Below are 14239 nucleotides of genomic sequence, written 5' to 3'. Positions count from 1 at the left end.
AAGCCTGTGTCCTGAAGGAGACAGACAACAAATACATAAACAAATGAATAAGAGGCAATACAGCTTAGCGATAAAGAGCTTGACTAATAAGCTCTAAACAAAGGTAGACTTGACACAAGGTTCTTCCTCTTCCTCGCTGTGTGACCTTGGGAAAGATACTTAATTGCTCAACAGTCTCTCTTCCTTTGTAAAACCCCTGCTATCCTTTGTAATATTCCCTGCCTCTCAGGGCTGTTGTGAGAATTGAATAAGATAATGCACATAATGTACTTAGCAGGGTGCCTGGTACATTGTGCAAAGTCAGTTAACTCATTATTTTGCAAGCATCAGCACTGTAAAGTTTAATTACTTTTTCAATATTGCCATCGATATTCAGTTTGGTTTCTGTGTTTATTCAACATTCAACCATTAACATTTTAGAGATTTTCATATGTCTCTAAAGCATTTCTGTACCAGTTATGTTTCCTGGGCAGTTTGTGTCCCCTATCAAGCTTCAAATTGCTAAACAAGAGAGAGACATTAACAACAAAGTCCACCAAGGCTCCCAGCTCCTCACTTTGGTATCTGAGTAGCTCCATAGCTGGAGTTGGACAGAGTTAAGAATGTTATGAACTCTCACAAATACACCAAGTGGAAGTTAAAAAATAAACAACCCAAAGCAGACAGAGGGAAAGGGGATGAGAGGATGGGATCAGAGAAGGGAAAGAGATTAGTGAAATTATATATACTTAACACAGCATTATAGAGAGCAGAAAAGCAAATCCTGGAGGGAAGGGGGGAAGGTGTTGGGGGGAGGGGATAAGGGGGATATCGAGGGGAATTTGGGTGGTGGGGAGACATATTCGGGGGACACTTGAGTTAAAAAAATAAATAAATAGCCCTGGCTGGTTGGCTCAGCGGTAGAGCGTCGGCCTAGCGTGCGGAGGACCCGGGTTCGATTCCGGCCAGGGCACACAGGAGAAGCGCCCATTTACTTCTCCACCCCCCCTCTTTCCTCTCTGTCTCTCTCCTCCCCTCCCGCAGCCAAGGCTCCATTGGAGCAAAGATGGCCCGGGCGCTGGGGATGGCTCTGTGGCCTCTGCCTCAGGCACTTGAGTGGCTCTGGTCGCAACATGGCTACGCCCAGGATGGGCAGAGCATCGCCCCCTGGTGGGCAGAGCGTCGCCCCCTGGTGGGCGTGCCGGGTGGATCTCGGTCGGGCGCATGCGGGAGTCTGTCTGACTGTCTCTCCCTGTTTCCAGCTTCAGAAAAATGAAAAAATAAATAAATAAATAAATAAACAAACAACCAAACAATAAAGTAGAAGAGCATAGGGGCCAAATGCTTAGAGCATATAGATCTTTCAAATGATATGGCAGTTAAGGGACACAAAATTTTTTTTCGTTTATATTTGTTGAGGGAAGACCATTCATATATGTCATTATCTGTTCTTGGGTATCAAAACACATTTTCAAGTAATATTATCTCATTTGACTGATTTGTAAACAAGGCTCAGAGAAGCCAATTGAATAGCCCAAGGATACTCTGCTAGGTAGTGGAAGGCCAGTGAGTCAAGCCCAGGTCTTCTGATTGTTATGCAGCATCTCACACAAATAAATAGAATTTTATTTTCTTCACAGAAACATTTAAACTGCTTAATCATCCATTTTTAAAATAAAAAAGAAATATAAAGTATATCTAATAAACAAATAGACTTTGCTTCCATTTAAGTGCCATTTAGAGTACTTGTTTTTGCACTAGTTACAATTGTAATTTTACATTTATGTGATCATGTGATCTGTCTTTGCCATTACATCAAGATGGACCATGTCCATTTTCATCGAACACATAGTAAATGATCAAAACGTACTTGATGAATGAATGATCCAGCCAGAAGGGAGGATGTCAGCATGGTGGTGGATTTAGCCTTTGCTTTAAGCAGGAGCAAAAGTGTTAGCAGCATTTTACATGAAAACACTGAAGATGGGAAATTAATTACTTTTTTAGTTGCAGGAGAAGATGAATTTGCTTTTACTGGGTTTGGTGATTTAAGCTCAAGGACAGGATGACCTAAGTGGAGCCGATGCAGTTGCTAAGCAGTGTCTACAGGTCACAGCAAAGTCAAGAGATTGCATCAATTCTACAAAAAAAAAAAAAAAAAAAAAAAGGATGGGGGACAGCTTCTGCATGTGTGGTCTTCAGCATCAGAATAGCTGGGCAGTCTAAGAAAGCAGATTTCTGCTCACAGACCTTCCAAATGGGGGGGTGGTGGTAAAAAAAATCTGCATGTTTAACAATCTTCCCAAGTAACTCTTACTTCCACAGTTTAAATACTCCTGGGGTGGAATAACAACAGACCAGCAGAGGGTCTAAGACTTGGTCTGGGGCAAAGCCAGCATTATAAAGTGAGAGGAATGGAAAAGTACAAAAGAGACAAAAGAGACTGAAAGAGCTACAGGAGAGCCAGAGTTAGAGTCCTTATTCTGAACTGAGGAAGGTGAAAGTTTAAGCATAAGTAAATAGGAAAATAAAAGTGCTCATTGTAACAGAGATGACAGGGTGGGAAGGTGGAGAAAAGTTGTGGAGATGGAATTTAGATTTTGGGGGGCCTGGAACTGCCCTGAAATACCCAACTCAAAATATTTCCTCTCTAGGGATGTATTTTTTTATCTGCTATACATAATTCATCAATCTTTGTGCTATATGTTATATAATCCTATTATAGCATTTTACCTATTGTACTGAAATTCTGTTTTCTTTCTCATTAGAAATACTTGGTTTTCTTCCTCAGACTGAGAATTCCTTGAAAGCAGGAACTCTGTCATATTCTTTTTAAACCACCAATGTCTGGCATAATACCTGGCACCCAAGGTGGAGGAATACTATGTGTTTAAAGGCAAATGAGAGTCAGGCAATGGATGCTGCAGGAGCAGGAAACAAGTAGGAAATTGGTTCTTCTAGAGCACAGAAGAGATGTGATTAAAACCATGGTTTTTGCTTTAAAAAGCAAGACAATTATTTCTTTGAATCTCAAAGGAAGCAAAAGCTAATGGGTGTACAAGATATAGCTTACCTCAGATGGCTCCACACTAAATAAATCAGTAGGTAAGGCCTTTATTGAGAATGATATATAAAAAGCAGTATTAGAGCTTGAAGAAAAAGACTGGAAGAGTGTTGGTGGGAGTATACTGGTGGATCAGTAAAAGATGAAGAGATCTTATGCTATATTCTCAGGCACTATTAAGGGCCTGTTATCACAATCTGATCCTTTTTTGTATCCCTTGGCATAACAGACTGCATCTATCAATTGCTAATTGGAACTGGCTACCAGTCTTCGGGTCTGAAACTAACAGGAGTCACCGATCTCTTCCTCTCCTGAACTCTCTGCACTTTGTTTCCAACTTTTAAGGCACTTTCCTCAGTCTATCATTTCCTGTCAGAACTACTTGTCTTTTCCTAGTTAGTCTGTAAAGAGGTGAGGGAAAAGGCTGTGTCTTATTCACTGTTGTGTTGTAGCTTAGCATAGTCCTTTGTATCATATATAACAGGCAGAGGATGTCTATATCAGGCATTTATACCTCGAAAAAGCATTTATCACATTATACTGTATTTGTTTGCTGGTCTTCTCCCTTTATAGACCATGAGCTCAATCAAGGTCAGGAATTGAGTTGATCTGTCTCTTTTGTGTTTGGAAATTAGTTCTGTATGTTTATTGAATCAGATTGTGTTGAAATGAATGCATGGATGATAGAATGAATTAAATGTGGGAATGTGGACGGGAATCTAAAATATGACAGTGCATAGGCATTACATTTTGACACACAATCATCAATCTCATTTTGACATCAGTATATATGTAAAGCTGGTGGAATATGATGCTGAGGGACCTTTTTCCAAATTCACTGAAAATGTTTGGAATATACATTCTGGGTCTTAGTAAATCTGCAGCCACGCCTTTTCATGCTACAAGGCCTGGGAGAAGGGGCTAAGGGTCTATGCAGCTAAATGACTGCTTTGCCCACCTTTGTTAGGTACCTATACATAGATGCATAGGTATGGGATACAATGTTACATCGACATGGTTACTGTTTTCTTGAGGATTACAATTTAAGATTGACAATGCAGGGAAAAATATAAACAATGAAACAGGATTGTATCAAAACAATAGAAATCCACCGCCTGTCCCCACGGCACCTCACAGAAAAAATAGCTACTTGAAGGACAGCTTTAAACTTTCATTTGTTTGTTAGGGCTTTTTTTCATAAACCACAGGCTTGCACTGTGTGATCCAAGAAGAAAATAATAAAAGCTAGCCATTACAGAGGGCAAACTATATGTCCAAGTATTAGTTTATGTAACTGACATATATTAACTTATTTCTCTTAACAACTGTAGGAGATTTTGACATGCTGAAACTGAGGAAGAGAGAAATAATGCACCATGCTCAAGGTCATAGAGCTAGAAGTGGGGGGAGCTAGGATTCAAACCCAAGAATTCTGGCTTCATTCTTCAAAGAGGAAGCGTTCGTCTAGCTGTCTAGTTTACCTGTGTGAGTTTTAAAGAAAACTACTTATCATTTCTGATTATGATCATCTTAGCATTTATAGAGACCCTGTTATATGCCAGGGACGTTAATACTCACTTGCATTATCTCATTCCTTCCCCACAATAAACCCGTTAGATCCTATTTTTACCCCCATTTTAAAGACAAAAAATAATAATATGGCACAGAAATTAAAATGATTCTCCCAAGGATTGAAATCAAGGCAGACTGACTCCACTACGCACTTCTCAGTCTTTCTTAGTAGTAAAATGAGAGAACAGAGGACCTCAAAGGTATGCCATGAGAGTACAATGAAATAATGGATGTGGAAAGGCCTCGGTGAACAAGTGCAAGGTATAAGGCCTACGCATATGAATCACAGTTGAAAACCATTTACCTAGGGCCCCTATCCAAAGGTTTCTAGTCACAACCCTGCCTTTTCTCCCTCCAACCACAGATAATAGCTTTGAATCTCTTTCTCTAGCTCGTCGGAACCTGCCCCCAAACACTTGGCTGAGCGATGGACCGGAGAATAGAAGGTACGCGCGCAAGCCGGAGGCGGGGCCTGTCGCCCCGAGCCCAAGGGGGGAGGCATTTGCGCATGCGCCATGGCTCTGTGGCTTCAGCTGTTTCTTCTCTGCAACCAATCAGGACCCGCGGCGCGTTCGGGCGTATTAACGCCCTGTGAGTCGTTGCGTGCAAGGGGAGGGGGCGACGTAAGGGAGCTCTGAGAGCCGTCTCCTCGAATGAAAGGAAACAACCTCCAGCGACAGAGCCCCGCTCTCAGGCGCTGCTGGAGAATCGAGACCGACTTCTTTCTATTTCCCTTCATTGGAGCTTCTGCCCTGCTGTTCGCTTTTGGGCCCCGCTGGTGAGTCCCCACAGTACCCCGGGGGCCCCCATTCTCTGCCTGGCGGGAGAAGACAAGGAGGATGGCGGTGGCCAGGCCGCCGCCCCTGCCCGTTGTTAAGGGGGACTCTTGGTGGTCTCGCTTTATTGTCGGGGACCCCAGAAGCGCCGTTCATTGAAGGTGCTTGGCTAAGAGGCTGCTGAGAAAAGTGCTTTAGAGGAGCTAAGAGAGAGGTTAGGCTTAAACCTAGACTTCGGGGAAGGGGATCCAACATTTAGGGAGGAAAAAATACTGGGAATTTTTAGTCTTTGCCATTGCTTAGTACATATTTGGGAAGGAGGGAGACTCCCAGTTTGGGAAGAGTAAGAGGAAGAATTGTTAGGATGGCAAGAGGGTAAGCCTTCAGGAAAGAGGAAAACTCCGAGGTGAGGGGACTTAAGGGTGAAACAGATATGAAGCGAATACTTAGAGGACGAACTCCTAGGGAGGAGGGTTAAAGAAAGTGGTTAGGGTGATAATTTCCTGGATTCCAGAGGTTTGGAAAAGGACAATTAGGAGACCCTGACTTGACGACAAAAAGGAACCTGCTGAAGTGCTCGAGAGGAAGATAGTTTAGCGAGTTTAGCGCTAGAATAGAGGGAGATCTTGGAGTATAGTGTGTATTGAGTAAATAACGGAGGAGGTTCGGTACGTTATGTGTACTATCCTTTATTATATGGACGAATAGAACGGTACTCTTGAAATTTGTTCCTTTCGATATTCTGCGTAGAAGTCGAAAAATCCCTTAGTAATTGAAAAACCCTTCCTTTTCACTGGCGTACGGACTTAATATCAGGTCTTATTCATACAGATCAAATTCTTTCTCTACCCTTGGGTTTGAAACAACTGGAAAATTCCTTCAGTTTCCTTTTGAATAACCGCAAAAAGCAATGCGAAGCATGTACTATCGTGCAACCGAATTCAGGGGCCCTTCCGGTTCACCTCTTACTCGTTTATTTCTCTCCAGTGTAACTTTCCTGACATAAATACTGCTTCTTTGGGGTTCGTATTTATATAGTTTTATCTGTATATTTCAACATGCGTGCGTATGTAATTGTTTGATCTTCCGGAACTGCAGTTTTTGTTTTGTTTTCCTGTGAAAATGGTCTTTTCAGATACCAGGCATTGAATGAGCTCTCAAGTTGGCTATTGAATGCTCTCCTTGATGTTTCAGGTTATTTTTACTTTGGTGCTTCACAGCATCTTGGAAAATCAGAAACGCATTGATTGTTTCAGCTTAACTCACCGATCTTTTTATATAAAATTTTCAGACATTTCAATTGTTTTTCATCGCTGTTATCTTTTGCTTCTTTATTTTTCTGTTTTATAACACCATCTATAACATGTTTTATGGAAAAGGTTTCATTGTTGGATGAAAGCATCAAACTTTGATCTTTGCATGCCCTGAAAAGCCTTTTAGACTGAAATTAAAATGCCATATAGCTGCATGGATTATGATGAACACCTTATTACTGGTCCTTGGAATGCCCTTATTCTTAACTAGAGACGACAGATGTGACAGCATTAGATAAAAATCTGTATTGTTACGATAAAGGCATTTTTGTTAGGACTCATTGTTTCCATGATGTTCTCCACTTCATGTTTTACAAGGAGGCTGTAAAAAAATTTTTAGCGAAATGTGCACAGATGCATTATTTGAATTTTAGTGGAAAAATCCATTTAGTCATTGCAAATTGGGGAAAGTTTTTAATTGGTTTTGTGCTTATTTGTGTGTTTCTGTTCACTTTACAAATTATATTTAAACTGATTACAGGAAAAATACACTGAAATATCTTTGAATGCAAAATAAAGTGTACCTTTTTTCTTTTTTGGATTTCAGGGTCTTTGATGGCTAGAAAAGCAGACTTTCAAAATTAAGATGTGAAATTTACCTGTTTATAAAATAAAAGAGGCAGAAATCAATATAGATAAAATATTGAGGGTACCATTTTCAGAATTAATTTCAAGAATAAAAAGTGATTTTGTACTTTAGAAATTGTCTGTGTCTTAAGCTGATTTGTAGCCCAGCCTAGCTGATGTTGTATAGGAATTACGCATTAAAGATGTCTGTACAGATTCGATTCATAATGTGCCACCTCTCAAATGGCCAAGGATGACCAGGTCTACTACTGAACATATGACAGTGGTTTCATAGTGCCTGCTATTGCATAGTAGTAAGGAAAGATTATTTAGAACACAAATAACAAATTTTGGTGCTATTTATGAAATCTGGTGTTTCACATAGTTCATTCTAAAAATTCTGGTGGCTATATTTTTGATAAAGCAACTGAATACACATTTGCCTGAGCAAATGCAAACACACTTCCCTTCCCTTTTGTTTCTCTTGTTTCTCTGTTACGTCCTTTTTCCCCCCCTTTAATCCTAAAAGTATTTGCTGCCTGTCTTCAATCAGTTTCACGGTTTATAGCCAGTGCATGAATACAGTACCATCTGATATCATTTGGACGACCGAGGAATTTAAAATTATAGATAGCATTAAAAGTTTGTTAAACCTATCAATGCAGACAATGTCAGGGCCTTTGAAGTTTTGTTAAAGGAAAAATCTAGATGTCAATTGATGAAGAACTCTTTCACTTTAAATTTTGATTAAGTATCTGCATTTTTCTATTGTCAAGTGCTGAAGTGTTTATAGCTACCACCTCGCTGGCATCTAGTTGCTGCTGTTCTTGGTGAACAAGTACATCTCAGAAAGCTGCAATGTAGTGTTAGAGAGTTCATTTTTTTTAACCTGCTATTATGAAAAAGTTAAAACATAGAAAAATTGGAAAAAAATATTAGTAAATTTTAAGACAGAAATTTGAGATATTATTAACTGATTTATGGCAACCTGGGTCTTGTACTGCTTAGTTCTATTGATTGGGGGAAACTACACAAATAAATAACTAATTTTATATTTACTTAGATACTCATGAAGAATCCATGTTGAGTTTGATGATCTAAATCTGAAACCTTCCGTGTTAGGGCTTTTCTTCCCTTTTTTGTTTTACTGTCCTACCTATAATTACAGTTTGACTGAATTTAAGACTTATTCAGAAATGAGTTTTTATATAATACAACTAATTTAAGTGTGAAACTTATTATATTTAAAACACTACTGTTAGTATCTCTCTTTAATAAGCAGGCTCTTAGAGTAACTCTGAGTCAGTTTTTTATAAATAATTGGTTTCTAAAGTTTGCACTTTTGAATAGACTATTATAAGCCTAATTTTTTCTTCACTTGAACACAAATACAATAGTAAAAAATAATTTATAAAAGATGGATATGTAATTTTTTAAATTTGAAAATAATTCAGGTTTAAAAATTAGTTCTAAAGTCATGGTTAAGTAAGTTTATTTCTCTTTTATTGGTTTATCAATATGTAAACTTTAGGGAATTGTGAAATTACAGAATTTTGTTCATTCTGGGTGTTATGTAGTTCTCGTAGTTTTTACTCTTCTCTGAGATGTATAATTCTTTGTTACCTTGAAAGGGCACCTAGCTATATATGAAAAATGGTTTGTATTATGTCAGCAGATGATGAATTTAGTATCACATGTTGTGCATTTTTTACTTATTGCAGAAATAGTTCTAATCATATCACATGGCCCCTCATTTGGGAGCAGTTTGATTTCTCTCACTTACTTCACTATGTTATACATAAGAACATATTTTTAATTATAGAAGCATCTTAAGTTTTAATATTGATTTGTCTACACTAAAAAGCCACTTAAATACATACACTAAAACTTAACTCAGATATTAAACAACTTACATGACTGTGTAAACTGATTTTAAATGAAATTAATCTTTTTTTTGCCCTTCTTCTCTGTAGCATTTCTTGAGGCTTATAAAGTGACATTCTAAAGACCATTTAAAAATCATGTCAACCTCAGCTGAACAGAAAAAAGGGCCTACAAGACAGCGCAAATGTGGCTTTTGTAAGTCAAATAGAGACAAGGAATGTGGACAGTTACTAGTGTCTGAAAACCAGAAGGTGGCAGCACACCATAAGTGCATGGTAAGTACACCAGCGACAGCCAATGAAACCATGAAAATCTTAAGGAGTAGTCCTGAATTCTAAAATAAGAAGAAAACCTCAGTTACATTTTTAAGAAATGATTTTTCTTTGAAAAGAAAAAAAAAACCTTAATACTGTGCCATTTTGACAAGAATATTTTATTTAAACTTAATATCTTATTCACTGTTTCACTATATTTTTTTTACATATGAACCTTTTTTTAATGTAATTTATAGCTTTTTTCATCTGCCTTGGTGTCATCCCACACTGATAATGAAAGTCTTGGTGGATTTTCTATTGAAGATGTCCAAAAGGAAATTAAAAGAGGCACGAAGCTGGTAAGTTGGTATTTCTGCCTCTTGAGAATAAAACTTATTTTAAGCTCATTATGGAAGAAAGTACTTATTTTAGAGTGTATTACCTTCTTAATGGAATATAATTTTAAATTGCAGTCTTCCCCCCCCCCCCAATGAGCAAATTCTGGGGCTAGGTTTAACTAACATATCAATCAATAAAAAAAGGAATGAATCACTCGAAACTATATAATTATTAACCAGTGCCACCCCAATAAATTTAATTAAAATAAGCAAATACAAAAAAGGGGTGAATCAATATTTATATTATTCAAAAATCCCTTTCAAAAAAATTAAAACTTTCTTGGAGGCTACATTGACTTCGAAAACAAGCAATTTGCTCAACTTGAACGTATCCTGTGTTAAAGTCTTCATTTAAATGTATTTTCACAATTAAATTTTGACGTGTTCTTTTCTTCCATCACAAAGTAATTGTCATTACAAATGAAGATGACAGTACCCTTTCAACAGGAAAATGATAGCAGTTGCTGAACAAAGTATTGTACTGTGGTTCAGGTATTTAACACAGCATTTATAACTTTGGTTAACTTTTGGTGAGTTTTATCATTTTTCTGAAGCTATGCCAGAATAATTTTCCCACAGGTTGCTTTCTCCGATACCAGTAATCAGATTGTGTTTTGTATTGGAAAAGTAGTATCATCTCAGTTGGTATTTTATAATACATTATAGTTCACATTGAAACAGTTTCTTTTTATTTGATTATTTTTCTCCTTTGAGCTCCCTATTGAAATTACATCTATAATTTCACTGTGATGTGTTACATAGTATCACTATGAAGTGTTTCATTATATTAAAGTTGGGTTTGACCAAACATATAACTTTGTTCTTAAACACTGAGTAATATCATTTCACAAAGAATCGGATGGGAAGGGGAGCTATCATTTTGATGATCAGGAATAATTATTGTTAAGAGTAGTCAGTCTTCTAGTACAGTATTAGAAAAAAAAACAATAGGAAGAAAGAAGTTCAAGGATAACGTTTGTGATTTACTTTAAGATAAATAGTTTCAAACCCTAGAATCAGTATTTACATAAATGGGAATTTAGAAGTTAGATTGTTTTTGTTGTGATGAGACCTTAACTGAAAATGTTTATCTTCCCCCCTACACACAAAACTGTAGGTAGCAATAAAACACTCCATTTTTTTTTACTGTGATTTTTGTTTAAATGTGGCTTTAAATTTAATGTTACTGTGGCTTGCTGACTTTTGAGAACCAGAATAGTATGTTTTTATTTCCTCATCCTTAAAACCAAATTCAGATGCAAAGAAAGCATACTATTTACTTGAAACTGGTTGTACTCTAAGCCTTATCACCCCGTTATTTATTCCTTGGCACTGTGACTATGCCTAGAAAGTGCTTCTACATCCTGACTTGTTAGAGTTTTTGTCACTTGACATGCTGCTCTAGTCAGAACAGCAGCTTTCATTCCTAATGTTAAATATTATTTTTGTGTGTGTCTGACAGGTACAGAGGGAGACAGAGATAGGGACAGACAGATAGGAAGGGAGAGAGATGAGAAGCATCAGTTCTTTATTGCAGCACCTTACTTAATTGTTCATTGATTGCTTTCTCTGATATTCCTTTACCGGGGGGCTACAGCAGACTGAGTGACCCCTTGCTCAAGCCAGCAACCTTAGGCTCAAGCTGGTGAGCCTTTCTCAAACCAAATGAGCCTGCACTCAAGCTGGCAACCTCGGGGTTTTGAACATGTGTCCTCCGGGTCCCAGTACGATGCTCTATCCACTGCACCCACCGCCTGGTCAGGCCCTAATGTTAAATATTATTAACAAATGCAATAACTAGTTTTTCATGAAGCAGCAGCACACATCTGCCAGTATTGCTAATTTCAATGGAGATTTAATCTATTTGTACTGTATGTGAAGAAAGCATCAGAACTTTGTACAGATTTCACTATTATAAGTTATTTTGATTAATTTTTAATGGTATAGTTTAGGGTGTTGGGTTTTTCCCCCCTCAAGTATAGTGAGTTATATACATAACAGCTTGTTTCTTGATCTAATGAATAGAACAATGTTGGAGATAAATACCACAAACTATAGTAAGTCTTGAATTTGAATCTCAGCTTTGTCATTTAACTATTTGGGTGACCCGTGGCAAGTTATTTACTTCTCTGCACCATGTTTTTCTTTACCTGACAGAAGGAGATAAGGAGAGTATTTGACTCTCAGGGATATTATGAGAATTAAAAGAGAGACTATACAGGCCTGACCAGGTGGTGGCACAGTGGATAGAGTGTCATCCTGGGACACTGAGGTCCCAAGTTTGAAACCCCGAAGTGATCTGGCTTAAGTGTGGGCTCACCAGCTTGAGTGCAGGGTCGCTGGCTTGAGTAAGGGGTCATTGGCTTGACTGGAGCCCCTCCCCCCCAATCATTGCTTCTCATCTCTCTCACTGTCTGTCCTTGTCCCCCCCCTTTGCTTAAAAAAGAAAGAAACAAACAAACTATACAGGATTGAGCATGGTACCCAGCATGTGGTTAGGACCTGATAAATTGTAGCCACCATTCTCAGTATTACTTGTATATATATATAATAAGATCCTGCTAATGTTATTGTAGGCTAATGAAAAGCATACTGGGCTGGGAAGTCATGGAGCCTGTTTTTTAAATAACTTTGCCATTGACACATTATGTAACTTTAGACAAGTCATTAATTTATTTGTCTTTTTGCCAGTGGTAAACAGATAATGCTGTATCACGGCTTACTAAACAGTGATGCTGAATGACTAAAAAGTGCTATAAACATACAGAGAGCTACTTTAGGAAAGGTGGTTTGAATCCGTGTTGAGGCTATGGACATCTGGTTTTGAAGAATAATGGCAAAAGGAGAGAACTTTAGAGCCTACATATATAAGTTTGCTCCTTTTCCTTCTTCCCAAATGTCAGAATTTAAATCAATTCCGTAGTGAATAGGACTAGAGTGGCATTTATAGGCTTAACATTGAAATAATATTCAAGTATCATTTTAGCCTTTACTTCTGCTCCTTCCACTATTTCATTTTTATATGAAGTACTATCAAGTAATCAGTATATCAGTTTTCAGTTTTCTTTTTTAGTTTTCCCTGTGTAGAGTTGTCTAAGTAATGAAAGGGCCCCAAACCAAATAGGAAGGGAGGAAAAAAGTGAAGAGCTTCATTTGTATAGGTAAACTATATATAAACTAGATAATCAGCTTCCTGATTAAGTTTTGAAAGCATTTTATCCTGTAAGCCTGTTGGCCCTGGCTCCTGTTGATCTAGATTTACAGGTGAAAAGTAAGTCATGAATGACCACTGAAAACGATCAAAAACAGGAGTGCTGGTCCCTGGGTGCTCTCAAGATAGGTTCCAGTCTGTACCTGGTGTTGGCTACAGAGGTGCTCAGAGAGCAAAGAGGCTGGGGGTTGAGGTGGAAGTGTACAGGGGCCAGACGGAGCAGTCTGGAGTCTGGAGAGGATGTGAAGCTGCAGCAGAGCAGGAGGTCCGTGTGTGTTGTTTCTGTGTTCTTGCTTCCGTCGGCAATTTTCCGAGGTTTTCGTGTCAGCGACAAGGATCAGGGAAGGAAAAATCATTCCACATGAACGTATTCATTGCTTTAGCATCCCTTTAAATATAAAGCACTAAGGTTTGTATAATTTAAGACTTTTTGCAGTTGAGACGGAGACATATTTTTCCAGGATGGCTTCCAGTTCCTGTTGAAGCCATATGGAGACACCACATCTGTACCACCTACTCCAATTCTCCAGCCATCTAGCCAAGAAATGCAAATTTCCAAGTAAAATTATGAGTTCTTGTTATTTTCATTTTGCTTAAGGAGACACTTGAAAGAAGTATATTTAAAAATATACTCTTTCTGGATGAAGTTGGTGGTAAGATCATTAAGAGCAGGGGTCACCAAACTTTTTACACAGGGGGCCAGTTCACTGTCCCTCAGACCGTTGGAGGGCCGGACTATAAAAAAAACTATGAACAAATCCCTACCCACACTGCACATATCTTATTTTAAAGTAAAAAAACAAAATGGGAACAAATACAATATTTAAAATTAAAAAAAAGTAAATTTAAATCAAGAAACTGACCAGTATTTCAATGGGAACTATGGGCCTGCTTTTGGTTAATGAGATGGTCAATGTGCTCCTTTCATTGACCACCAATGAAAGAGGTGCCCCTTCCGGAAGTGCAGCGGGGGCCGGATAAATGGCCTCAGGGGGCCGCATGTGGCCCGCAGGCCGTAGTTTGGGGACCCCTGATTAAGAGTATCTACATCGGATGGTTACTGTTCTAATTGGTACCTGTGTCAGATATATCACCAACTCAAAGAACAGAAGGAGTTAAAAAGGGCATTTTGTTCACCATCCTTATTCCTAGCCAAGACTACCTGCAAGCCATCCAACATAAGATTTTTGGCTGTTCCTATTCCTAAGTATACCAAGAAAT

At 38.3% G+C, this 14239-nt stretch overlaps 1 protein-coding gene across 5 annotated transcripts in view; it reads left to right on the top strand.

Moving 5' to 3' along the window:
* Positions 1-5239: 5239 nt before the first annotated feature.
* The window catches only part of PHF6 (PHD finger protein 6), a 75954-nt gene continuing 66954 nt past the window's right edge, over positions 5240-14239 (top strand). For all 5 annotated transcript variants that reach the window (XM_066249195.1, XM_066249190.1, XM_066249194.1 and 2 more), the window contains exons 1-3: positions 5240-5393; positions 9245-9430; positions 9667-9768. In XM_066249195.1, coding sequence (XP_066105292.1) covers positions 9293-9430; positions 9667-9768 — 240 coding nt within the window. In that variant the 5' untranslated portion in view covers positions 5240-5393; positions 9245-9292. The remainder of the gene's footprint in view (positions 5394-9244; positions 9431-9666; positions 9769-14239) is intronic.

Source organism: Saccopteryx bilineata, chromosome X (assembly GCF_036850765.1).
Source record: "Saccopteryx bilineata isolate mSacBil1 chromosome X, mSacBil1_pri_phased_curated, whole genome shotgun sequence".
Classification (NCBI taxonomy): Eukaryota; Metazoa; Chordata; class Mammalia; order Chiroptera; family Emballonuridae; genus Saccopteryx; species Saccopteryx bilineata.
This window is presented reverse-complemented; position numbering and strand designations above follow the sequence as displayed.